Source organism: Phaseolus vulgaris, chromosome 8 (assembly GCF_051622355.1).
Source record: "Phaseolus vulgaris cultivar YP4 chromosome 8, ASM5162235v1, whole genome shotgun sequence".
Classification (NCBI taxonomy): domain Eukaryota; kingdom Viridiplantae; phylum Streptophyta; class Magnoliopsida; order Fabales; family Fabaceae; genus Phaseolus; species Phaseolus vulgaris.
The window spans coordinates 20308963-20335609 of NC_143505.1; the positions used below are offsets into that span (position 1 = coordinate 20308963).

Below are 26647 nucleotides of genomic sequence, written 5' to 3' on the forward strand. Positions count from 1 at the left end.
AAAATAAATATATCCATGAATTTACATATGAACCTACACCAAGGTTACAATTTGATGGTGAAGGGGAAGAAAATGTGGATATTGAGATGCAAACTAAACAATCAAAGTATGATGGCTTATTGATATCATTGGTAAGCTTGAATCAATAACATTGCAAGCTCACATAGTATTATTTTTTTATGTTTGTCTTAAATTAACAATAAATTTCACATTTATTTTGCCAAATAATGAAGACACAAAAGTTAGAAAACAATTAACAGTGAATGATATTTAATTTTTATCTACTTATGAGAGAATTCTTGTGAGCTGGAATAGCGAGAATCAAACAATTGATGATAGTATAACATTGTTGAATAAGTTTTTAAATCGTGTTGAAAGAAATGTTAAGGAATTTCCTATCTGCTATCAAAGTTGGAGGAAGATTCCCAAAGATTACAAAGAAAAAATATTTAAGAAAACTATTAAAATAATTGATTTATGGATTTTTTCCTACATTTTAGTTCATATTATATTTCAATTTTCATTTACTTGTTTAATAATTTTGAAGGCTAAGTTTGAAGTTGAATATGATATGCATGAAACATATATCTTCAAATCACTTAACACAAAATGGAGTTGAGTATAGACAACAACTATGACAACAAAAAGAGGATGGAACATGTCATAGAGATGAAATTATTGCAATATGTCAAAAAAGGAATGAATAGAGTCCATTGGACTTCTTTTGTTGACTATCACATTTTTATCCTTTTAAGTGTTATTTTACTTATATTTAGTAATTTTACTATATTTATGTTTAGGAAATTGCCAAAAAATACAAGGATAATAGAAAGAGGCAAATAGTTCCTCACACTAGTGGATCTAAGAGCACTACATGGAAGAAAGATGAGGTGATGACTTGATTCTTCAATTATTTTAGTTATATCATATATCATAATTTGTATATACTTTTGTTACATTTTATAGGAGCAAGAACTTGGTCGCAAAGTTAAAAGGGGAGAAGTATGGGTAACAACACATAAACATGTTAATAGAAAATTTGTGAATGATGGGGCAAGAGAGATTGAAGTAAGCATAATTTTTGTAAAGACGAAAACTCAACCAAATTGGATGAGAGCTTCATTCATAACATTTTTATTATTTGTAGGAAAAAAAATTGAAGCATATTAAATCAAATACATATTCCCTTTCACAAGATATATCAATTGAAGATTCACTAGCTAATCATTAGAAAGTCAAGAACATTGTGATCGTGTCCGGGGATGGAATTGGGACTTTTCCCTTCTTATGTGTTTGGATATACTAGGAATTCTCGCACTAATATATCTCCATCTTCTCCTTCTTATATTGAATTGGTGAATCAGGTTATTGAACATACATTTTATTATGTAGCAATTTGGTGTTATTTACTTTGAATTGTTATGCCAAGATTGGAACTGTTGTTGCATTGAATATTATTGGACAATATTAACAATTATAGTAAATGTAGTGTGACTTTTGTTGATAAATTGGTTATTTTTTAATGTGTATGAGTTTTTTTCACTCTTTTTCATGATAAATTATGTTCTAATATAGCTCATTGCATGAAAGTTATAATTGGATGAACAAAATAGAACAATGATTAAAAAAAACAAACGATTTGAAGAACGTGACAAAAGATTTGAGGCAATGATAAACTTTTTTGTTCAAAATTATCAAGATCAATTGCCTCCCGAGTTGACTATGTTCAATCCTTCATCGATAATATTTAAAAATTTAAATAACTTGTTTTATTTTTCACCATATTTATATTGTAGGTTTCCGATCAAGGAAGTGTGTTAACTAATAGAACTAATTCTGGACATCAAGAGAAATATATGTGGTAGTTGAAGAATTAGTATAATATGGAAGTGGCTTTGTGAACGATATAGTAGTATTCTTCTTTTACTGTTTCCTTCTAGTTTTTTTAACTCATATTTTGTTCTTGAGTTTGAATATCAATGTGTATACTTGATAAATTTTTTATATAAATTTAAATTTAGTTATATATGCATAACTTGTCAATTTATAAGTGTTATATCCATTTATTTATTTTATTTATTTAAAAAGAACTTTATCAAATATAGATAAATGAATACTATATATGTAAATAATTGTGGTTGAAAAAACACATAAATGTTCATATTTATGAAACCTATAGTATTTTATGGAGGCTTTGAAACACATGTTATTGTTCTTTTCCGAAGGTTCTAAAATCTATGGTATATGATATTTTGTGAAGACTCTGAAACTTAGTATTTTATGGAGGCTTTGAAATACATGTTATTGTTCTTTAATGGAGGTTCTAAAATCTATTGTATTTTACAAAAGTTTTGAAACCCATGATATTTTACGAAGGCTCTGAAACTTATGCTATTTTACGGAGACTTTGAAACTCATGTTATCTTACAGATACTCTAAAACCCATGATAATTAACGAGTTATGAAACATTTGTTAAATAATGATAAATAATTTAATGGAGATTTTAATCCTTGACAAGATAAAAATAAATTTCATTAAAACATTTTTTCTTATAGTTCCCAACGATTAATATATCGTCTCATAATTTTATGGAAAAATAAGATTTTTTGTGCCAGAATTCAGAATCAGATTTTATGTACCAGAATTCAGTATGCCTTGTACTAATTTGCAACTTAAAGTTAAAGTTGAAGACTTAGAACATTCAAACTCAGGTTTTCTTAAAACATATGATGATTTTTCTAGTCAATATGTTAATAACTCTAAAAAAGTAGTTTTTTCACCATGGATAATTCTGCAAGATTTGTCACAAAAAATCAACGTATTCTTTCTTGTAGTCATGGTTGTTTGTCTTGCAATTATTTAGGTATGTCAATCTTTGTTGGTGCTCCAAAGTGTCAATTTCTTCAACCTTTGGCTGATAAAGTCAAATTGAAGCTAACATCTTGGAAAGGAAAATCTCTTAGCATGATGAGTTGGATTCAGTTGGTCAATACGATGATTATTGGATTTTTAGCTTATAGTTTTAATATGTATAAATAGCCTATTTCACTTCTTGATCAAGTTGAGCAGTGGTGTCAAAATTTTATCTGGATTGGTGATAGTCTGAAAAAAGGCATAGTCACCGTGAATTGGGATACACTTTGTTCTCCTCTTGAGAATGTAGGTTTGAAGATTATTAATCTTCGTCATGAAAATAACGCATATATTCTTAAACTTGCTTGGAACTTTCTTATAGTAACAGGCCTTGGTGTTTTCTCCTGAAAGTCAGGGTTCTTAAATCAAAATACGAGTTTAGAATGGTTTGTAGATCCTCATCTCTTTGGCCTGAAATTAAACAGTTTTATTCTACTATACTTGATAATACTTCTTGGATTTCTGGTATAAGCACTTTTATTAATTTCTGGAATGATAAATGGTGTTATACTACTTCTTTAGCAAATATTGCAGGATTATCTGATGGTGTTAGCCTTTCGGATACAGTCTCTCAATTTTGGATAGGTTGTGATTGGAATATTCCCTTGTCTTTACAGCAGATGCCTCATTTTTTTAATCATATCGTAGTTAGTGAGAAGCATGATATTCCTAATTGGATTCTAGATGAGTCTGGTCGTTTTACTCTTAAATTGTCTAGGATTTTTTTTTTCTCGAAAGCAGGAGTTTCATGTGGTTGGGGTAAATTCATTTGGTCTTCATCTATTTCGCCTTCCAAAACTCTAGTACTTTGGAAAGTTTTTCATGGGCGACTTCCTACAAATCAACATATTCAAAATAAAGGTTTGCATATATGTACTATGTGTACGCTTTGTGAAAAACAAGACGAATCTATTCAACATTTATTTTTTTGAATGTTCTAATGCTTTGCATATTTGGGGTTGAGTTCGACATATTTTTATTACTTCTCATTTCTCTAATAAGGATGATCATCTTTCTTTTATTAAGAGTGATGATAATTCTTTGGTTAAATTGATTAAGCTTGTTGTGGTAACTTTCTCTATTTGGATGACATGGCATATGAGGAATTATGCTAGATTTCAGGATAAGATTGAGGTTTCTAGGGCTATTTCGATAATTAAGGACTTAACTTGTCTAGTGGAAAATTCGTCTAAAGCTTCAATGAAGAATGATATGTTGGATTTCAACGTGATTAAGTTTTTGGGTATTACTATTTGTAGTGGTAAAGTTCTTCGTCCTCTTCCTGTTAAATGAGAGTTTTCTTCACCAGGATGGGTTAAAATTAACACTGATGAGGCTGTTAGGGGGTATGCTGGTCTTGCTACTTGTGGAGGTATTTTCTGTGGGAGAGTATGGGGGAGTTTATTCTCTACGTTTCTTGAAGTTTAGACTGCTATGGTTGCTGAGTTTTATGGAATTATACATGTTATGGAGGAAGCTCAAAAGAATGAGGCTTACTAATGTCTGACTTGAATGTGATTCTGCCTTGGCTGTGTCGCGTTTACTTCTAGGACTAACGTTCCGTGTATGCTTTGCAATAGATGAAATACTTGTCTTAATTACTTTGGAAAAATCAGGTTTAGGGTTTCTCATATTTTTCGTGAAGGCACTGCATGTGCTGATACGTTGGCTAATTAGGATCTATTCATAGATAATCATTTCATTGGTATAATAGGTTTCCAACTAGTCTTTTCTTAGAATTCTTTATGAATAATAGGTAAAGTCTACCTATGTATCGTTTTTGTTAACATGAGTTTTTGTCTAGTTCCCCCATATTTTTGTATTTTTTTAATAATACTTTTTTCATGTGTTGACAGATGATTGTTGTTACTTAAGGTGTCCGGCTAACTGAGATGTCAAGTTGGATAATGATGCCTTACATGAAAACTTTTATAAAAAAAAAACTCAAACAATATGTGAATTTGCAACATTGGAGTCAAATTAAACTAATATCAACTTTCTAATTAAATCAAAACAAATTTTACGTTTCTTATTTTCCTTAATTAATGCATAAAATTACTCAATTAACATTAAAAATAATTATATATTGCTAAATTATGAAGACTTTCAAACTCAAACAATATTTGCAACATTGGAGTCAATTTAAACTAATATCAACTTTCTAATTATTAAATCAAAACAAAATTTTACGTTTCTTATTTTCCTTAATTAATGCATAAATTTGACTCATTTAACATTAAAAATAATTATATATTGCTAAATTATTTTATATTATTTGGTTCAATTTTTATTATTATAAAAAATAAATTAAATTTTTACTAAATAAATTCTCCCAATTGAGATTAATATTTTTAAAATACTATTTTAATTGGTTACTTTTTATAAAAAATACTAATCGTATAATGCCCGAAATACAAAATAGAAGTTGTAATGTTACATGCTTCATTGATAAAACATCATATTCTAATAATTACATGTTTTATATTCAAATAATTGATAATTTAAAATAATACTCCAACTCAAAGCAAATATTCGTGGTGCAATCGTAAGAAATGTTTTGCAAACAATTGAAGCTTTATGAAACATATCACTACATTTTCTCAAAAGAAAATATTTATAATTGATTGCACAGCAAATGGAAGAGCTGGAATGTTGTGGATTTTGGTGTGGCATGATATTTACGTAAGTCTAGAACAACCCAATTACATCTAAAAGAGGGAAAAGACAATATTTCTGATTGAAGCTTTTGTTATAGTGTTAACAATATTCTCATGAAAGTTAATTTATTAATGAATATGAAGGTACAAAAAGTCTCCATTTACATTGCTTCTGAAGAAAGCCCTAATGATGTGGTTTGATATGGACGATAATATTGAGAAGTCAATGGCGTATTGGCCATGCAATTATGGGTCATTGCATGCATGTTTCCAATTATAAACAAAGCTTACATCATCACATGTGTATATATATGGATGCATAACTTTTGCAAACAACATTGCATAGCTTGGGTTTTATGGGTTCTCAATCTTTCATTTTCCTTCTCCTTCTTGTTGTCCATGTTCTTGTCCAAGGAAGCATGGACACAGAAACAAGTTTCGATCAAAACTATGAGGTTATTTGGGGTGATGACCATGTTGTGTCCTTAAACCAAGGGAAAGAAGTTCAGCTCACAATGGATAACTGTTCAGGTTAATTACTTATCATTTTCCTTTATGTGGCTTGCAATATTTTTCAATTATCTTTTACTTTATAGTTTAGTATTTTTCCTCTAATAACAAATTTTTTCCAGCAATACAATACCCTTCTCTTTCAAAGTGGTTTTATGTTTTTCACAGATATGTGACTTAACAACATAAAAGTAAAAAACAAAGACTAAAAATGATGGATTAAATGAGAACATAAAGTTAGTTAAATTTTTGGAGATAAAAATGTGTTTAACTATGTTGTATGTGGATTTAAAATCTGTTAGCAAAATGTGGTAAGAAGTGAACGGGTCCATGATGCTTTTCTGGTCTAAGAAACTGAAAGTGCCTATGACTTTCGGTGGGAGACTTGCATCCAACTCTGAAGCAATTATGCAGTGGTCATTTTCTTAGTTTTTCCAAGTGGATCACGCCTGAGGTGGGGCAGGGGTTTTTCTTATAGCTAAGTTGTGTACTCACTTCTGTAGTATATTCTGTCATATATAGTTGTATGCTTAAGCTTTGAACACTTTTTCTATACGGGTTGGAACACCCCTGAAGTGTCCCGTTCTATTTCATTAATTCATTGCTGATAAAAAAAAAAATGTTGTATGTGGATTTATTACTATATAAAGGATCTGGATTTGGATCAAAGATGGCATATGGGTCTGGACTGTTCCAGATGAGGATCAAAGTACCAAATAGGAATTCTGCTGGAATTGTCACAGCATTCTATGTGAGTTCTTTCAACTTTCATCCTACTTAATGGATAATCTCATACATACACATGGTTGATTCCATTACAAGAAAGTTTGATATTAGTGTGTCAAAGGTCAAAGTCATTGAAGTAGGAATCTTTAGAAGAGTTTCTTTATAAACTCTTTTCTACAAAGTGTGACAAAAAAATAAAATTATTTTTTTATAAATTAAAATTAATTTATGCATAAATTAATTTATAGAAAATTACTTATATTACCTTTTAAAAGTTTCATTTTTAAATTGTACATAATTAATCTTAAGTTATGGAGAAGTTAATTTTTATTTTTATTTTTTTATAAAGAATTTATGTAGAAACTCACATTTCAACTTGTAAAAAACATATATTATATTTTTTTCTCTTATAATTTGGGAAAATATTGTCCATACAAGTCCTGTGAAGATACTTGGACATAGTCGAAAGAATTTAAAAAAAAAATGAAATAAATTTTTGAAGTTAATAAATGGTTGATGTTCTATCTAAATTATAATTTTTTAAAATTCTTGTTTTTTTTTTAATTTCTGTATAATTTAATTTTAGTTTACAGGAAAACCTCTTTCTGCTGAAAGAGCTCTTCAGAGGAAACTTAGCTAGACAAGCCATATAGTATCAACATTCAAGTAGTCGGTTATACGCTTAATCATCCCACAAGAATGTCTTTATACAAAATTACTAATTGGTAAAAACATAAAAAAAAAAAAAAATACTAAATTCCTGGTGATTACTGCTTCTCGTAAAATAGCAAAAGATTGAATTATATTTGTATAAGAAACTAGCTGAATTTAATCAATATGACTTATTTTTTTCACTCTAATAAATAGGATTTTTTTTTATTAATAAGTTGTTTAAATATTTCTAATAAAGAATTAACTTTTGATAAACAATGTTACCGTTAACAAATGAAAAGTTGTTATTTTTTTTCATCTACTTATTCATTATAAAATATTTTTAGTTCTGATTATGAGACACAAACACTACATTTAACCTTTTTCTCTAACTATTGCACATATACGATGTAACTAAAATGTTTTATTATATGGAATTAAGTTGGAAAGTTTGTAATGTATTTGATGCATCGCAGTTAAGTTCCAAAGGAGGTAGGCATGATGAGTTGGATTTTGAATTCTTGGGCAATAGAAAAGGGAAGCCATATAGATTACAAACCAATGTATTTGTAGATGGCCAAGGGAATAGAGAGCAAAGAATCCGTCTTTGGTTTGACCCTACTGCACATTTCCACACTTACAGAATTCTTTGGAATCAACACCAAATTGTGTAAGATGCACTACACTCTTATAAAAAACCAGCAAAAAATACCCTTCCAACGTAAAACTTGAGCATTTTCACGATAAAAATAGGACTAATTTTTCAGAAAATTAAAGTTGATGAATTTGATAGTTTTTTTATAAGCCTTTTTTTATACATGTATCTGAAAGAAATTAGCAGATTTTTCGTGGATAACGTGCCCATTAGGGTATACAAGAACAAGACGAACATTGGAGTGGGATACCCATCAAAGGCAATGCAAATAGAAGCAACTTTGTGGGATGCAGAAAGCTGGGCAACAAATGGAGGAAAAACAAAAACTGATTGGAGTTATGCACCATTCAGAGCAAGTTTCCAAGGTTTTGATGTTAGTGGGTGTCAAGTTTTAACCTCAAATGCCAAAAACTGTTCTTCTGATAAGTACTGGTGGAATAGGCAGAAGTTTTGGCAGTTGGATCCTGTAAGACAAAGTGAATATGAACGTATCAAACACAAGTATATGACCTATGATTATTGTACTGATAGGAAACGATACCCTGAGATTCCCTTGGAGTGCCTTTAGTTAACTCATGTATATGCTTCAAAAATATGAATCATTTACAGCTACTGTTATTGGAATTCAAATGGTATATATTATATCTTTTCAGTGAATTTGGGTAGAAATTGTTTTTCTTGTCTAAAATTGGTATAGTTAAATGTTGTGAAATAGTTCAAACAAATTCATCATAGAAGTTTCTACACACAAACATGATATAATAATAGAGAATTCGCAAATATAATTACACACACACACACACATATATATATATATATATATATATATATATATATATATATATACCCGTGATTTAATTAAAGTTATTAAAAAATTTATTAAAAATAAATTAATTTTAAAAACAAAAATAATTAATTACGATTAATTTAAATATTATTTAAAAAATTAAAAATTATTAGTATTTAAAGTAATTTTTATTATTAATAAAAAAATTAAATTAATTTTTAAATTAACATCTAATATTAGTTATTATGTTTTAACTACTAACTACTTTAAATTTTAAAATAGTTTCTATCGTCACTAAAATTTATAACATAAAATAGTTAGTAGTTAAAATTATGATAGTTAATGTTAGATACTAATTTACAAATTTTATTAATACTAGAAATTATTTTAGATACTTATATAATAATATCTAATTTATTTACTATAATAATTAATTATTTTTTATTTCTAAAATTAGTTTATATTTAATAATTTTTTTTAGTGAATATTCACAAATTTTAATCAATATGAAAAAAATCACCAAGAAATTGCAACTTCAAGTTTATCTTATTGAACTCCTATCCAACTCATAATTTCTTTTTTCAATTAAGCACACAAGTCTCATCTTAACTATTGTTACATGCTCCTATTTATACAACATATTATAATTAACTTTTGTGAAATACACTTAAACATAAGAAGAAGATACGTGAATCATGTTTTTCAATTTTGAGTTAAATGGTAACATCTCCGGACAACACTAGTTTCAATAGAGAAGAGACAAGACATTCTACTACTGCCGACGACAAATATAGAATATCTTGTATTGGATAGTCTTGTGAAAAATTAGCTACCATATATTTGTGTCGACTTAGTGTGATATCATTTTCTTCGACCAAAACTCACGTAAAATTAACGTAAAATTGATTTTTTTTTGGATATTCTGACGTACGTGGGATACACGAAGAGAATAAGAAAAAAAATTAAAATTAATTTTACGTCAGTTTGGATTGACGTATTAGTATATTTAAATATTTTATTTTTTATAAATTATTTATTTTAAATTTATTTAATTTCTAATATTTTAATAAATATTTTAATTTTGAATTGTTTATTGTATGCTTAATTTTATTACATGCATAGATTGATTTATATTAAATTTCTTTTTTTAATATTGTAATAAATATTTTAATTTTGAATATTTTGATATAAGATAGTTAAATTAAATTTATTTAATTGATTAAGTGTTTGATTTTAAAATTATTTAAAGAAATTATCATAAAAAGTTTAGAAAGAATTGAAAAATGTAGAAAAATAATAATTGAGTAAAAAAAATACGTATTTAAATTTTGTAAATGTTATATAAAATATACATAAATTTAGGAATATAAATTTAACATGAAGTAATTAATTAATGTAAAATTTAATGGATGTATTTCAAAATAGAGAGTCAATTTTATCGTAAAATTTGAAAGTAAACTTAAGAAAAGAAAAATTGATATGGTTGTTTGTCTTTCACTTATTTAGGAGTGCATATCTTTGTTGGTATTCCAAAGTGTCAATTTCTTCAACCTTTGACTGATAAAGTCAAATTGAAGCTAGCATCTTGAAAAGGTAAATCTCTTAGCATGATGGGTCAGATTCAATTGGTCAATACGGTGATTACTGAATTTTTAGCTTATAGTTTTAATATGTATAAATGACTTGTTTCACTTCTTAAGCAAGTTGAGTAGTGGTGTCGAAATTTTACTTGAACTAGTGATGATGGAAGAGGCCCCAACACCAACCCTTTGAGAGGCCACCAAAATGCTACATTAAGGCAATCACTGGAGTCATAGTCAAAGAGGGGTCAATAGGACACATTTTACATGTCAGAGACTCTAGTGTGTCATAGTTTTTCTTACTTTTCTAGTCAAAGTAGCATTGTTAAATCTTTTGTAAATATGATGAAACATGCAAAGTGGTACTTAAAAGGCTAAACCTAAGTTTAATTAGAAATATCCATTTCTAAGTAAACTTAGGACCAACCCAATTAGCTAGACTTAATGGGCGTAAATTCTAGACCAACCACACAAGGAAGGATTCTAGAACCTTCCTCCATTTAGGTGCCACATTTCCCATGTGCTCACATTTCCCATGTGCTCCCATGTGCTCCCATGTGCACACATTTGCATGTAATTTGGCTAGCATTTCCTCTTCATTTACATTTGCATTTCAGGTCCTCTAAGGCTATTTAAGGAGGAGCCTACCTCATGTTTTAATAAGATTAATTTGAGTATTGTTATGCTGCCAAACTTGAGCCATACATACTCCTTTTGCCTACAATCTCTCTAGATTTAGGTTATTGATCTTCAACCCATTCACCCACCAAAGAGGACTGGCTGAACCTCCCTCACATCCCTACTATTCCTGCACCTACAAGGCCACCACACCTCCTAGGAGGGCCTTGATCCATCAACAAACCACTAAGCTTCCACAAACCACCCAAAAACCACAAAAGAGAAGAGCTCAATGCCATCAAGTGATATCCTGAATAAAGGCATAACTATTGTTAATTGGGCTTTGATTTGTTCTCCTCTTGAGAATGGAGGTTTGAAAATGATTAAACTTCATCATGAAAATAATGTGTATCTTCTTAAGCTTGTTTGGAACTTTGCTTATCCTGAAAGTCAGGGTTCTTAAATTAAAATACGAGTTTAGAAAGGTTTATAGATCCTCATATCTTTGACCTGGAATTAAGTAGTTTTATGTTACGATACTTATACTTCTTGGATTGTTAATACATGTACTTTTATTAATTTATGGAATGACAAATGGTATTCTTCTAATTCTTTAGCAAATATTGCAGGGGGTTTTGGACTGGTTGTGATTGGAATATTTCCTTGTCTTTACAACAAATGCCTCATTTTTTTAATCATGTCATGGTTAGGGAGGAACAAGATATTCCTAATTGGATTCTAGATGAGTCTAGTCGTTTCACTCTTAAATCGGCTGACTTTTTTCTTGGAACTAGTTGTTCCTTATGGTTGGGGTAAATTCATTTAGTCTTCATATATTTTGCCTTCCAAAACTCTAGTACTCTGGAAAGTTTTTCATGAGCGACTTCCTACAGATCAACATATTCAGAATAAAGGTTTGCATATATGTTCTATGTGTATGCTTTGTGAAAAGCATGAGGAATCTACTCAACATTTATTTTTTGAATGTTCTAATGCTTTGCATATTTGGAGTTGGGTTCAACAAAATTTTCTTACTTCTCATTTCTCTAATAAGGATGATCTTCTTTCTTTTATTAAGAGTGATGATAGCCTTTGGTTAAATTGAATAAGCTTGTTGTGATAACTTTTTCTATTTGGATGATATGGCGTATGAGGAATTATGTTAGATTTCAGGATAAGATTGATGTTTCTAGGGCTATTTCGACAATTAAAGATTTAACTTGTTTAGTGGGAAATTCGTCTAAAGCTTCAATGAAGAATGATATGTTGAATTTTAACGTGATTAAGTTTTTTGGTGTTAATACTCGTATTGGTAAAGTTATTCGTCCTCTTCCTGTTAGGTGGGAGTTTTCTTCTCTAGGTTGGGTTAAAATTAACACTAATGGGTTGCTAGGGGATATCTTGGTCTTGCTATTTGTAGAGGTATTTTTCGTGGGAGTATGAGAGAGTTTATTGGTGTTTTCTCTGCGTTTCTTGAAGTTCAAACAATTATGATTGCTGAGTTTTATGGAGTTATACATGCTTTGGAGAAAACTCAAAAGATGGGGCTTATTAATGTATGGCTTGAATGTTATTCTGCCTTGATTTGTGCTGCGTTTACTGCTAGGACTAATGTTCCTTGAAGAAATATTTATCTCAATTACTGCGGGAAAATTAGGTTTAGGGTTACTCATATTTTATGTGAAGAAAATGTGTGCCGATAAGTTGGCTAATTTAGGATTTATTCATAAAGAATAATTGCATTGGTACAATAGGTCATCTAGTTTGTTCGTAAAATTCTTTATGAATAAGTATAGTTTACCTATGTATCGTTTTTGTTAACATTTGAGTTTTGGTCTAGCGCCCCTATAATTTTGTGTATTTTTTTTTAAAAATACTTTTTTCATGTGATGACAAATGATTTTTGTTACTTGAAGTGTCAGCCTAATTGAGATGTCAAGTTGCTTAGTGATGCATAACATGAAAGTTTTTATAAAAAAAGTGAGATAAAACTTTTGATTGGTAATTTAAATAAATTTGAATCTCATATCTCTGTAATGGATGAAGGAATTGATGATTTCCCTTTGATATTCATTGTGATCTAAAAGATTTTACTTCTCATAAATGAAATATAAGATCATCTTAAATATTTATCAACAATGTATATAATACAAACATTAAGACTAAGTGTGAGTGAGTAACTTATTCTTAATTGTTATATTACTACAATACCCGAAGTGTCCCAAACTTGACCACATGTTGCATAAATGCAATTTGAAATCATTGGACCTCTTTTCCATTTTCTTATGGAGGAAGGTGTGACTAATCCAGAATATGAGTGTGTTTTTACAATCAACCATTTAGGACATACCATGCAATATTGGAAATTTTTAATTTAAATATAGTAATAGTAATAAAAGAAATAAATAAAAAGAATGCATGAATTTTTATACTTACTGACTATGATCTCCAAAAGAAACTTATGTTTTCCAACTAAAGCACATAATAATATAGTAAGTTTTTAGTCACGAGATGGTACATCAGCAATATTTCATATAAGTGCGTTAATACAATTTTCCAATGCATTGAAGAACAAACTCACAGATTTAGCTTCTTTTACTATATGTCATTGACCTCCTATTAAGCAACATAAATTTTATACCATGTAAAACAATCCTCATTGCATGAATAATAGGTTTTTGACATAGTAATTTTACTAGACTTGGTTCTTAATAAATGTAACATATATAACTCCATTTCTATTGGGTCCAGTATAGAATGGACTTAGAATCATGAAAAGGACTTGATCATCAAATTTTGGATTATAAGTTCATAACCTTAGCCTATTGCCATTTTGGGTGGAGCATATGTACTTGTTTTTTTTATTGCAGTTAGTAATGTACGAGTTTAACTAAGAACTAGATTGTAAAGGCTAAAAGAGGGTATCCTGAGCAATTTCAATAATAAGATTCATTGATATTCCTGGTAGTAGATGCTATCACACATACAATTATACTTAATTCAATGGAATTGTTTGATCTGAAAGGAAACCTTTTATTCAATATCACACCTTAAGAGTTATTTTTTGATTTCGTCCAAACATTAATAAATTGATTATTTTTAGATAATCATAGATAGAAACAACACTTGTAAGGATAAATGGTTTTCCAAACCAAAGTTTAATTGAATTATGTATTTATTTTTGTTGTATAAATTAAATTATTTTTTTTAAAGTTTTATTTCCGTTTATTATGATTTAGTTAAAATGTTTAAAATATTACGAAAATGGTGAGTTAAATATGTATTAAATTAATTTTTTGAAATAAGCAAGAGTTGACATTAGCCAACCGACATAAAATGCGCTTCCATCTATGTGTAGGACGTGGCTGACGCATACAATATCCTATTTAAATAGAAATTTTGTTGCCCCGCCCTCCAATTTCCCTTTTTCCCCAAATTAAGAAACCTAATTTTTCCTCATTCTTCGCATTTGGTTGCCCCCACCTTGTGCCTCAGTTTCTCACCGTTACTACTCCGACATTCTTCACCACCGATGTGTTCTTTCTTCGGTTATCTTCTCTTATTTTGTTAACAATTTGTTCTTCTTCCCATTTCAGCTCTAACATTTTTTGGTGTTCTTCATTTTAGCTCTAGCCTTTAGTGCCGATGTTCCACCAAGTCCAACTCCACCTCCTGCTCTACCATGTTCAACTTCTAGTGCCTTCACCATCGCTGCTCCAACGTGATTCATCCGAGGTAAACTTTTAAAATTTAAGAGTTTTTGATTAATTTTGTGTGTGATTATTGTTGTTTATGTGAATGTATTTTATTGTGGTTGAGTTTATCTAAATGATTTTAGTGCAAACATAATTCTGTTTTGAAGTTAAAAAAATCAAAAAAATGTAATGGAACACCTTGAAAGCTTATGTGCGTGAAAGTGGAGAAGAAGAACACTGTTGTGTGTAGAGAATTGATCTACAAAACGTTCATTTTAATTCTACTAAAACTAGTTTAGTAAGATTTACAATTTTAATTTGATTGAAACTAATTTAATAGGATTTGAAGGTTAAAGTTTTCTTATATGGAAATGAGTATAAAAGAAAGGTAATTAATAAAAGAAGGAAAGGTAATTAATAAAAGAAGTGATATTTTTAGAAAAAAACTTATCCCTGTTTAAGAATAATTTAGGAAATTGTATTTTTAAATTTTTTCATTAAGTATCTTGTAATAATTAAGTACGATGTTTTTTTACTTTTTTTTTCATTGATTATGTAATAATTAATGGTTATGTTGTAATAATTAAGTACATTATAAATTTAGAAGTTTTTTTTTCTATTGGTTATGTTATAATAATTAAATACATTTAGAAGTTTTTCATTTAGCGATTGTGTTTAAAAAAAATATATTGGTGCTGCAGAGAGTAAAGTTTTCCATTTTTCCATTGGTTATTTGAAAAAAAAAATTAAAAGGTGACGGTGTACAAAACAAATACGTGCTGCAGAGAGTAAGTCATGGGCAGCAGATTGGGCCAAATTTTTCAAGAAAATGTTACAAATAGTGATGTTGGGGCTGTATAAATTAAATAGGGGGATTGTTTCTTCCTGCACTTTCATATCTTCTTTTGCCACCTGCATACACAATATGAAAATACATTTTTATCCTTTTTTGTCACCTCCATAAACTAGTTTCTGAATTATATAATCTGGAACACATTTGAAAAAAGACTTCTGGATTACATAATCCTGAAGCTAAATAAGACTTCCGGATTATGTAATATGGAAAGTAATAATGCATCTGAAAAAAAACTTCCAGATTATATAATCCGGAAGCTAATTATAAATTTGAAAAATGACTTACGGATTACATAATCCAGAATATTATAGAGGGGTATTTTTGGAAATTTAAAAATTTATGGAGGTGAGAGAAGAAGATATGGAGGTGCAGGAAGAAACACTCAAATATGGGATGCATAGAGTAAAAGTAATAGGGAGCAGAATGTGCCTAATATGTTGCAAATAGTGAACTGGTGGGTGTAGAAAACAAATAGGTGCTGCATAGAGTAATAGTCTTGGACAGTAGAATAGGCCCATGTTTTTAAAAAAAAAGTTACAGCGGGCGTGTATAAATTAAATAGGGGCTGCATAGAATAAAAGTGATGAGCAGCATAATGGGCCCATGTTTTTCACATTAATATGTTGCAAGTAGTGATGTGGGGGTGTATAAAATAAATAGGGGCTCCATAGAGTAAAAGTGAAGGGCGGCAGAATGGACCCATATTTTTCATTAATATGTTGCAAATAGTGAACTGGTGGGTGTAGAAAACATATAGGGGATGCATAGAGTAAAAGTCTTGGATAGCAGAATGGGCCCATGTTTTTCAATAAAATGTTAGAAATAGTGATGTGGGGTTGTATAAAATAAATAGGGGTTGAATAGAGTAAAAGTGAAGGGCAGCAGAGTGGGCCCACTTTTTCCATTATTATGTTGCAAGTAGTCAACTAGTGGGTGTAGAAAACAAATTGACCCAAGTTTTAAATAACTAAAATATTTTAAAAATTGTGATAGATAAAAAATGAATTAAGATAGTAAATTTATTTAATTTTTATATGTACGTGTTAAATGAAATTACAATCTATGAATTACAATGTATGAATTACGGTGTTTATACGTTCACGTTAAATGAAATCACGTTGTATGTATTACGATGTGTGAGTTATGATGTTTATATATAAGCCTTAAATGAAATTACGATATTTATGCATACGCATTAACTAAAATTTCGATGTATGAATTATTGTATTATATTTAGCTTGAATCTTATTGTATCCTATTCGTCTAGGATTTACAAATACAAATTTCTTACACTATCACAATACTAATTTCGATGTATGAATTATTGTATTATATTTAGCTGAAACATTATTGTATCCTATTCGTCTAAGACTTACAAATACAAAATTCTTACACTACCACGATAATTAATTTCGATGTATGAATTATTGTATTATATTTAGCTTGAACATTATTGTATCCTATTCGTCTAGGATTTACAAATACAAAATTCTTACACTAACACGATCATTAATTACATGAATTGGTATGTTTTAAATATTTACATACTAAGTTTAAACAATAAAGTTCACATGTGACATATACAATGCATTGGACACTGATATTCACATGATTCATGTATTAGATCGTCTGTAGGGTATAAGTATACTATTAAGTGTTGATAATTTCATCATCAACATGCATAACAATGGATCGAATTGGATGTATGAAATGTTTGATTCTTCAAAAAGATTGAGACAACCCTTCATAAATGGCGTTCATGATTTTGTTTCTAAGGCAATGAATCAAGTTTCATACATACCAGATGAAAGGGTAAGGTGTAATGTTGTTGTGAGAAAATTCTCAAACCTTCTCATGTCAGGAGTCATTTGCTTTAACCTAACTATAGGGTATGACAAATGAGGTTAACTTAAGCATTGCATCCACCAGTTATGATAACATTAAGCATTGCATCCACCATTTATGATAACATTAGGTGTGATGATGACTTTGGGTCATTAGTCGAAGTGATGTACAATGCATACATGCAAGAAAGTGATATAAGAACTTGTTATGTTAATGTTATCGATGATGTAGAAGAACAACCTAACATTGAAGCACAAAATTTTTATGATATGTTAGCATCTGCTCATCAACCCATTTATGATGGAGAAACTCAGTCTAAATTGTCAATAGCCACAAGGCTTTTGGGTGCTAGAACCAATTGGCACACAACTGAAAAGTGTTTAGATTATTTCATTGAAATGTTACTTGATGTAGCTCCAATAGAGAATTGCATACCCAAGACTTATTATGAAGCAAAAATGTTGTCTCTACTCTTGGCTTGAAGGCTGTCAAGATTGATTGTTATGAGGCTAGATGCATGTTATATTACAAGGATGACATCGAACTAAATGAGTGAAAATTTTGTGGTCTTCCCAAGTACTTGCCTCCAAAGGGTCAGAACAAAACGTACAAAAGAGTGTCGATAAAAAGAATGTTTTATTTGCCTAAAATACCACGATTACAAAGACTATATACGTTAATGGAGTCAACAAACCAAATTGTTTATACCAGTTGTTTTTGTGATTCAACCGGTTGTTTTTATCAGCAGTTAATAAAACAACTTAAAACAGATATATGTGAGATCAGGGAAAGAGAGAATCACACAAACAAATTTATACTGGTTCACTCTTACACCAAGAGCTACATCCAGTCCCCAGAAACCACTAGGTAATCCACTATGAAATCAAAACCATATTACAAACACCACACACAAAAGTAGTGACCTTGAACCCCTCAAGAAACACACTACCTTTTGCAAACCACACCAAGAGTATTGATCTTGAACACCTCAAGAACACACAATACTCCTTGGAAAACACAACTACAAAAATATAGTAATCAAGGAAGAAGAGAGTAGAATACACCTGGGTATTACAAAACTTAAAGTTCAGAATTACTACCCAATCCTATTCCACACACTTAAGAATGATCCAAAGTTCTTTCAAATCTTGGAAAAACTGTTTTGATAAACTCTTTCTCTTACTCCAAGATTAGGAGCGTAAAACCACCTTTATATAGACCAACCAAGTGGTAAAAACATTTAATAAAGGAGCCAAGGTAGTTAGGATAATTTAAAACATATTAAAATCACTTAACAGAATTCTGTTAAGGTTTTCAGAAAAACATTCGATTGTTTTGTCGAAACAATCGGTTGAATTGAATTGACAACAAAGTCAAGCTTTTCAAAACCTTTTCAAAAACTACTAAGGTAAAACAACTTGTTGTTTCGAAATTTCAACTTGTTGAAATTTCAACAACATTTTAGAAAACTCATCTTTTCAAAAGGTTAAAGATTCAAATGAATTTGGATCATCTTAAGGAGTGAATTAACAAGTTTCAAACAACTAGACAACACACACACACTTAACAACAAGGTCTTCAAGCTTTCCTCTTGGATTTGGAGACATCAAAGCATTTTGTTCAACAATCTCCCCTTATTTAATGAAGACAAATCCCTAGTTTTTGGTGAGTTCTTGTCTTAGAACAATGATCCAACTCTAAGAAAAGTGCCTCAATAATGTCCAGCTCAAGGTGATTCCTAAGAATGTCAAGAATCATTCTCTATATGGCTAGTGGAATCACATCAACCATTGTGGTTGCCATTCATAAAAAGCTTTGAATTTCAAGGAAAATAAAGAATATATCTCTTTATGATCTAATTCAGAGGCACAAAGAATGCATATTTGACTCATAATGGGTTATGAAAGAAAAGAAACAGTTGTAATCATGCATAAGAAATCATAACAACTTTATTCAAATGTGCCAGAGGTAAAAAAATTGGGTGTTTCGTGAAAACAATCGGTTATTTTCCTGAGACAACAAGAAAATGTTATTTTTCAAAGCAAATAATCTTTCAAAGTGATGGGAAATGCATAATGAAATACATTCATACCTTTGCATTACCTCAAGCATGTTTAGAATTTCATTTGGTCTTATGAAGCCAAAAGCATAAGATGAACATATACAACTTACTTTACATAGGATGAAGATATACAAGTTATTTGGAGCTTGCTTAAGTCCATACGAGGCCTTTTTCAGATTGTATACATGGTTAGGAAGTTGATGATCTTCAAAGCCCGGTGGTTGTTCAACATAGACTTCCTCATTGATGATTCCATTGAGGAAAGCACTCTTAACATCCATTTGAAACAATTTGAATCCACTCATACAAGCAAAGGCCAACAACAACCTTACAACTTCTAATCTTGCAACAGGAGCAAAGGTTTCACCATAATCTATGCCTTCTTTTTAATTATAACCTTTAGCCACAAGCCTTGCCTTGTTCCTTGTAATTACTCCAGATTCATCCAGCTTGTTTCTGAAAACCTATTTGCATCCAATGATGTTCATCTAGTCAGACCTTGGAATAAGAAACCAGACATCATTTCTTGTGAATTGATGCAGCTCCTCATGCATGGCAACAACCCATTTATCATCCTTGAAAGCTTCCTCATTTGGCTTAGGTTCAATTTGTGAGACAAAAGTCATATGCTTGCAGTAGTTAGATACAGTACTACGTGTAGAAACACCCTTCTGGATTTGACCAATGATGTTCTCCACTGAAAGATCCCTTGGAATTCTCCATTCCTTTGGCAACTCTTCTTGTTGCAGAATTTCAACCGGTTGTTTCACAGAATCAATCGGTTCTTTTTCTGGACAAGATTCCAGCTTCTCCAAGGTGATGTTCTACTCATCTTCTGCATAAACCTTTGTAGAACCCTGATCACTATAAATAATTTCTTCAAACACCACATGGACAGATTCCTCCACAGTTATAAGCCATCAACAACACCAGATCAAACTCTTTATTCTTGAAGTTTCTTTACATGGGTCATGAATTTTGACTTGTCAAGAATATGAGTAAGGTGTATGCTCTTGAACCATAATAAGAAGCATCACTTTGATTAGTCTTCAACATAGCACATGTACTTGAAAGGTCCTGCAACACAGAATTGATGCATATACAAAGCAAGTATAGCAGTAAGATAACAAGACACACACAAACTAGTTTTCTGCATATACAACATTAGCAGAAAAACCAGAAAAATTGAAGTAATCAAGTGCTTTCGTCTTAAAGTTATCTTATACAACGAAATCAAGCATAAACAACTTCCCTTATTTGCTCTCACAAATAGACAATGAGAAGGGTAGTACAAAGCAGAAATCAGAATGATAATATAGTAGACAAGCAGTACAAACAATGTTGAGATTTCAAGAATAAAAAATGATATAGAGCTTTCAAGAAAACAAGTGGATATAATCTTTTATTATCAAATTCTAAGGCACACTCAATGTATATTTTTCCAAAAATAAGATTTGAAAAAGAGAAAAAGGTTTAATCATGCATAAGCAAACTTGGCAGCATTATACAGAGGTGCAAGAGGAAAAATAATCGGTTGTTTCGAAAAAACAATCAGTTGTTTTACTGTGACAACAAAAAGAACATTTTTCATAACCAAAAATTACCTTTTAAATTGATGAAAATGCAGTATGCAATTTGTTCATAACTTTGTACAAAGAACGCCAATAGATTCACTCAAAAAGAAGACTTTGAGATGTTCATATGGTCACAAGGCACACTTACATAAATTGAGAAATGAAAACACACATACTCTCTTTGAAGTTTCTTTTGATCAACACTATGCATGTGCCAAGGATGTCTCTTGACATTCAAAGAACCCTGCAAGACATATACAATTGATAAGTGTAGGTACAAAGATTGTCTTTGCTCTTGATATTCTTCCCTTTAACAGTCCTTCTTCAAGCCCAAAAGTGATTCTTGGCTGCCAAGGATACCTACAAGAAAAGATTAAGAAGCAAGATTTAGTCCCCTTATGAATTTGGGTCCAATTATGTTAGTAGAAGTCTTAGGAACCTCAGAACCTTAGGAACCCATTTCAAAATACCTTTAGGAACAAAAAACTTCCTAATATTGCAGAATATAACTGAGTGGCCTCTCTTCATGCAATAAAAACACGTAACAACCAGTTGTTTCGATTTTTCAATCGGTTGTTTTTCTGGAAGTTTTGAAAAAAACTTTGAAAACTCAGTTTTCTTGCTTTGTGGATTAAAACCTAAACCTACTTTTTCAAAAACACAATTTTGAGATGTCAAGACAGTCTCAAAGTTGGATTTACCCTGTGAAAGCCTATCCACAATTTTCACAAGGTAGTGAACCTTCTTTTCAAGAGATTCACAATTTTCACAAATAAGTGAGTCACACTAGCAAGAAGAGTTTTTGTAAAGCATTTCTAGATTTTCAAAATCAGTTTTTGAATTCTCCAACTCTTCTTCTAGTGCCTTGACTCTATTTTCAAGCCAGTTATTCAACCCTTTTAACCGGTTGTTCAAGATTTCCAATCGGTTAGCTTCCTCATGTGTTTCTTTAAAAGCTAGAAGAAGTTGATTATAATTTTCAGCATTTAAAGAAGTACAAGAACTTAACACTACTTGCATCATCTTCTTCCTTGGCCATCAAACACAAATTGGCTTCTTTTTTATTTTGCTTTCTTTTCCTTCTTGCTTGACTTCTTCTCCTTGCTCTCTTTATTTCATTGGTTCACTCATGAGTTACTTCAAGTGTATCACACATCTCCTTAGCAGATCCACGTTTTGAGAACCTGAAAAACTCATTAGAATTTAAGGCAGAGGTGATAATATTTTTTGCAATGCAATCAAACTTTGCTCTTTTTTTTTCTGCATCAGTCCATTGGGACCAAGGCTTTTCAATAAAAACATCATCCTTTTCAAACTTAGGAATAAAAGAACCATTTTCAATTGCATCCTATATTCCTTTATCAAGATATTCAACAATGATCTTCATACGTACCTTCCACAAAATAAAGGTGGCCTGTTAATTGAGGCACCCTCCCCAAAAAGGTTTTTTTTCAACCATAGAAAAAAGATTTTTAGGATCAAACTTGAGTATTTTTTAGGTACCAAGCTCTAATACCAATTGTTAGAATATATGGCCTTAAACAAGAGGGGGAGTGAATTATTTATAAAAGATTTTCGAAAACTTTGAAGGTATAATGAAAGCCAATGAAGAATCACAGAGAAAGAAACTAAGGAAAGCAATGCACAAAGCTGTTTTAGTTGATTTCCAGAAAATCAACCGGTTGTTTTTGCGATTCAACCGGTTGTTTTTATCAACAGTTAATAAAAACAACTTAAAACAGATATATGTAAGATAAGGGAAAGAGAGAATCACTCAAACAAATTTATACTGGTTCATCCTTACACCAAGAGCTACATCCAGTCCCCAGAAACCATTGGGTAATCCACTGTGCAATCAAAACCAGATTACAAACACCACACACCAAAGTAGTGACCTTGAACCCCTCAAGAAACACACTACCATTGGCAAACCACACCAAAAGTATTGATCTTGAACACCTCAAGAACACACAATACTCCTTGGCAAACACAACTACAGAAATACAGTAATCAAGGAAGAAGGGAATAGAATACATATGGGTATTACAAAGCTTAAAGTTTAGAATTACAACTCAATCCTATTCCACACACTTAAGATGGTCCAAAGCTCTTTCAAATCTTGGAAAAATTGTTTTGATAAACTCTTTCTCTTACTCCAAGATTAGGAGCGTAAAACCACCTTTATATAGACCAACTAAGTGGTAAAAAACATTTAATAAATGAGCCAATGTAGTAAGGATCATTTAAAACATATTAAAATCACTTAACAAAATTCTATTAAGGTTTTCATAAACACAATCGATTGTTTTGTCGAAACAATCGGTTGAATTGACTTGACAGCAAAGTCAAGCTTTTCTAAACCTTTTCAAAAACTACTAAGGTAAAATAACCTGTTTTTTCGAAATTTCAACCTGTTGAATTTTCAACAGCATTTTAGAAAACTCATCTTTTCAAAAGGTTAAAGATTCAAATGAACTTGGATCATCTTAAGGAGTGAATTAACAAGTTTCAAACAACTAGACAACACACACACACACACTCAACAACAAGGTCTCCAAGCTTTCCTCTTGGATTTGGAGACATCAAAGCATCTTGTTCAACATTATGTACATAGAAAAAAACTTTTTTGATAATGTCTTCATCACTGTAATGGACGCTAAGAATAAAACGAAGGACAATCAAAAGGCGAGAATGGATGTTGTTGAATTGTGTGTCTGTGGAGGCTTGGAGTTGATTTAATTACAAAATGGAAAGTTTGTAAAGCCAAATGCCAACTACACATTCTCAAAGAAAGATGCTAAGTCAATTTACAAACGGATTACCGAGTTGAAGATGCCAAAGGGTTATGCCTCTAACATTGCAAGGTGTGGAAACCAAGACAAGGGAAGTATGCATGGCATGAAAAGTCATGATTGACACGTTTTCATGGAGTGGTTACTCCTAATATGTTTTCCGTCATTGCCAAAATTTGTATGGAGTGCCCTTGATGACTTAAGTTGATTCTTTAAATACTTATGTTCTAATACATTAAGGATGAATGATCTTGTCAGAATGGAAGAAAACATACCAAGCATCTTATGTAAGTTAGAACGAATATTTCCACCAACAACTTTCTTTGATTCAATAGAACACCTTGTCATTCATCTTCCTGTGGAAGCAATACTTGGTGGTCCTGTTAAGTATCGTTGGATGTATCCCTTTGAAAGGTAAGAATTATGTTAATTATTTTAATGTTTAAGAAGGTGTGCAACTTATAATAACTACTGTTTTTGTTTAAGATGATGAGAGATGCAAAGAAATCAATGGGTACTCATAAGTAGAAGGATTAATACATGCATTCTACCTACATCAAGAGATAACATATTTTTGCTCTCATTATTTCAAATGTGTCAGCTTGTTGTCAAATAAAAGTTTGAGAAATGATCCTCAAACATTTACAAATGAGGAAGACACATCCATATTGTCGGTTTTGAATAAATGTGGATGCCCAAGTGGTTCTAACAAAGACTATTGTTCAGTGATAAAGAACATCGTTCTACCCATGTTCAAGTCCTCATCAATTGCGATGAGGTCAAACCATTTCTTAAGTAATTTTAATTGTACATAATTTGAATTAAATTATTTTAGGTTGTGTAATTTGATAACTAATTCCGATTAATATTCAAAGATTGTTCTTACAAGTGTACTCAATCAATGACAAAGACCACTCCACCACACTTGGAGTTTTCCACTTTAGCCCACCCCCGGTACATTTGTGCAACCCACCCTAGTGTTAGAATATATGGCCTTAAACGAGAGGGGGGGGGGGTGAATATTTTAAAGGGGGTTTTCGAAAACTTTTTAAGCTAGAACAAAATCCTTTGAATGAAACTCAATTAGAAATTCAGTTAGCCAAGACATAAAGCACAAAACAGCAAAGCACCAGAAAAACAATCGGTTGTTTATACCAGCAAAGCAATAACAACTAAATTTAAATGAGTTTAAGGGAAGAAAGAGATACACAAACAATTTATACTGGTTCACTCTTAAACCAAGAGCTACATCCAGTCCCCAGAATCCACTGGGCAATCCACTAAGCAATCAAATACAGATTACACACAAAACCACCAAAGAAGTGACCTTGAACTCTTCAAGAAACACACTTCCTTTGGCACAACACACACCAAGAATGTTGATCTTGACAACCTCAAGAGCACACAACACTCCTTGGCTTACAACACCAGAAAGTACAAAGTATTCAGAACGAATTACACTTGTTTACATAATAAACTGAAATCAATACAAATGTAATCCTATTCCACTCTCTCTTGAGAAAATCAAAGCTGAAAAGTGAATGTTCAAAACTTGAAAGCAATTTCTCACAACTGAAAAACTCAAATATGTTTTTCTTATTTGTTATAAAACATAAACAAACTATTTAAAGCTTTCAAAGATTGGTCAAAGCATTTAATACAGGAGCGTATTAAGTTGAAAATCATTTAAAGCACACTCAACTAACAAAACATATTCTGTTAGGATTTTCAAACAAGCAATCGATTGAAAGCACGAAACAATCGATTGTTTTGGTTTGACAGCAAGTCAACCAACCAAAACAGTTTTCAACCTTTTCAAAAACACCTAAGAGTAAAACAATCGGTTGTTTCGACAAAACAACAGGTTGTTTTTCACTTAGTTTGAAAAACACTTTAATTTCAAAAGATTTAAAAACACTTTAGCTTTAGATTCAATAAAGAGTGGATTATACAGATAAACTACCTAGATCCTATCCTAAACACAACAGCAACTTCAGCCTTGCATCAAACACTTGGATTTGGATTCTTCAAAGCCTTTGATCACACTTGATTCAACACCTAGAACATTTTTGTATCCCACCCCTGGTACATTTGTGTAGGCCACTCCTTGTCCCATTTCCCAAACCACATCTTCTCCCTTTGTCCCGACTATTGCTGCCTCTGTGCAAGGCCTTTCTGACCATGTTGACCATGGCGCCGCTACTGCTTCAGAGCACGACCTCCCCCTTTAGGCACCCTGCTAGTAGGGTCATCATCCAACTTCTTGGTAAAGGGTAAGTCATCCTAAAGTTATATTTATTTTTATCTTCATATAATAAATGTCTCTAATTTGATTTGTTTGATGCCATAACTGAGGAGGATAAACTAAAATGGTAGACTAACTTTAAGATAATTTTAATTTTTAATACAATTTCATACAAATCAATCAGAATGGTAAAGCTGAAACAAAATATTTTCTTCTTTTTAACAGAGTAGAGTCACTTGGGCACCTCAGGATGAGTGGCAGATTAAAAAGGTATATGAGCCTAAAGCCAAAAAATGACTTTGTGACATGTTTACCAAAGCCAGGGCAAAGGGTGTCCGACCTACTTGGATAGGCGAGTAGGCATGGGTTGAGCTTCTGAACTATTAGACTACACAAATATTAAAAGATAAATCATCTCAGAATAAAGTGAAAAGTGTTTCAGCTTATGGTGGAGCATTGCACTCCACAGGTCGAACATCA

General features: G+C 31.0%; 1 protein-coding gene across 2 annotated transcripts; it reads left to right on the forward strand.

The window, feature by feature from the left end:
• Positions 1-5911: 5911 nt before the first annotated feature.
• On the forward strand, positions 5912-8770 carry LOC137826965 (xyloglucan endotransglucosylase/hydrolase protein 2). 2 transcript variants are annotated; one of them, XM_068633130.2, is made up of 4 exons: positions 5912-6102; positions 6732-6832; positions 7935-8128; positions 8300-8770. In XM_068633130.2, the coding sequence occupies exons 1-4, from the start codon at positions 5928-5930 to the stop codon at positions 8679-8681; spliced, it is 852 nt and encodes a 283-aa protein (XP_068489231.2). In that variant the 5' UTR covers positions 5912-5927; the 3' UTR covers positions 8682-8770. The 2 variants fall into 2 exon arrangements, with proteins under 2 accessions (XP_068489231.2, XP_068489232.2); XM_068633131.2 differs by having other exon boundaries at positions 5915-6102; positions 8327-8770.
• The last annotated feature ends 17877 nt before the right edge of the window (positions 8771-26647 follow it).

Coding starts and splice junctions, on each gene's coding strand:
- LOC137826965 (XM_068633130.2), top strand. CDS start 5,928: ATGGGTTCTCAATCTTTCATTTTCCTTCTCCTTCTTGTTGTCCATGTT. Junction 6,833..7,934: donor GAATTGTCACAGCATTCTAT/GTGAGTTCTTTC, acceptor GATGCATCGCAG/TTAAGTTCCAAAGGAGGTAG. Junction 8,129..8,299: donor TGGAATCAACACCAAATTGT/GTAAGATGCACT, acceptor AGAAATTAGCAG/ATTTTTCGTGGATAACGTGC.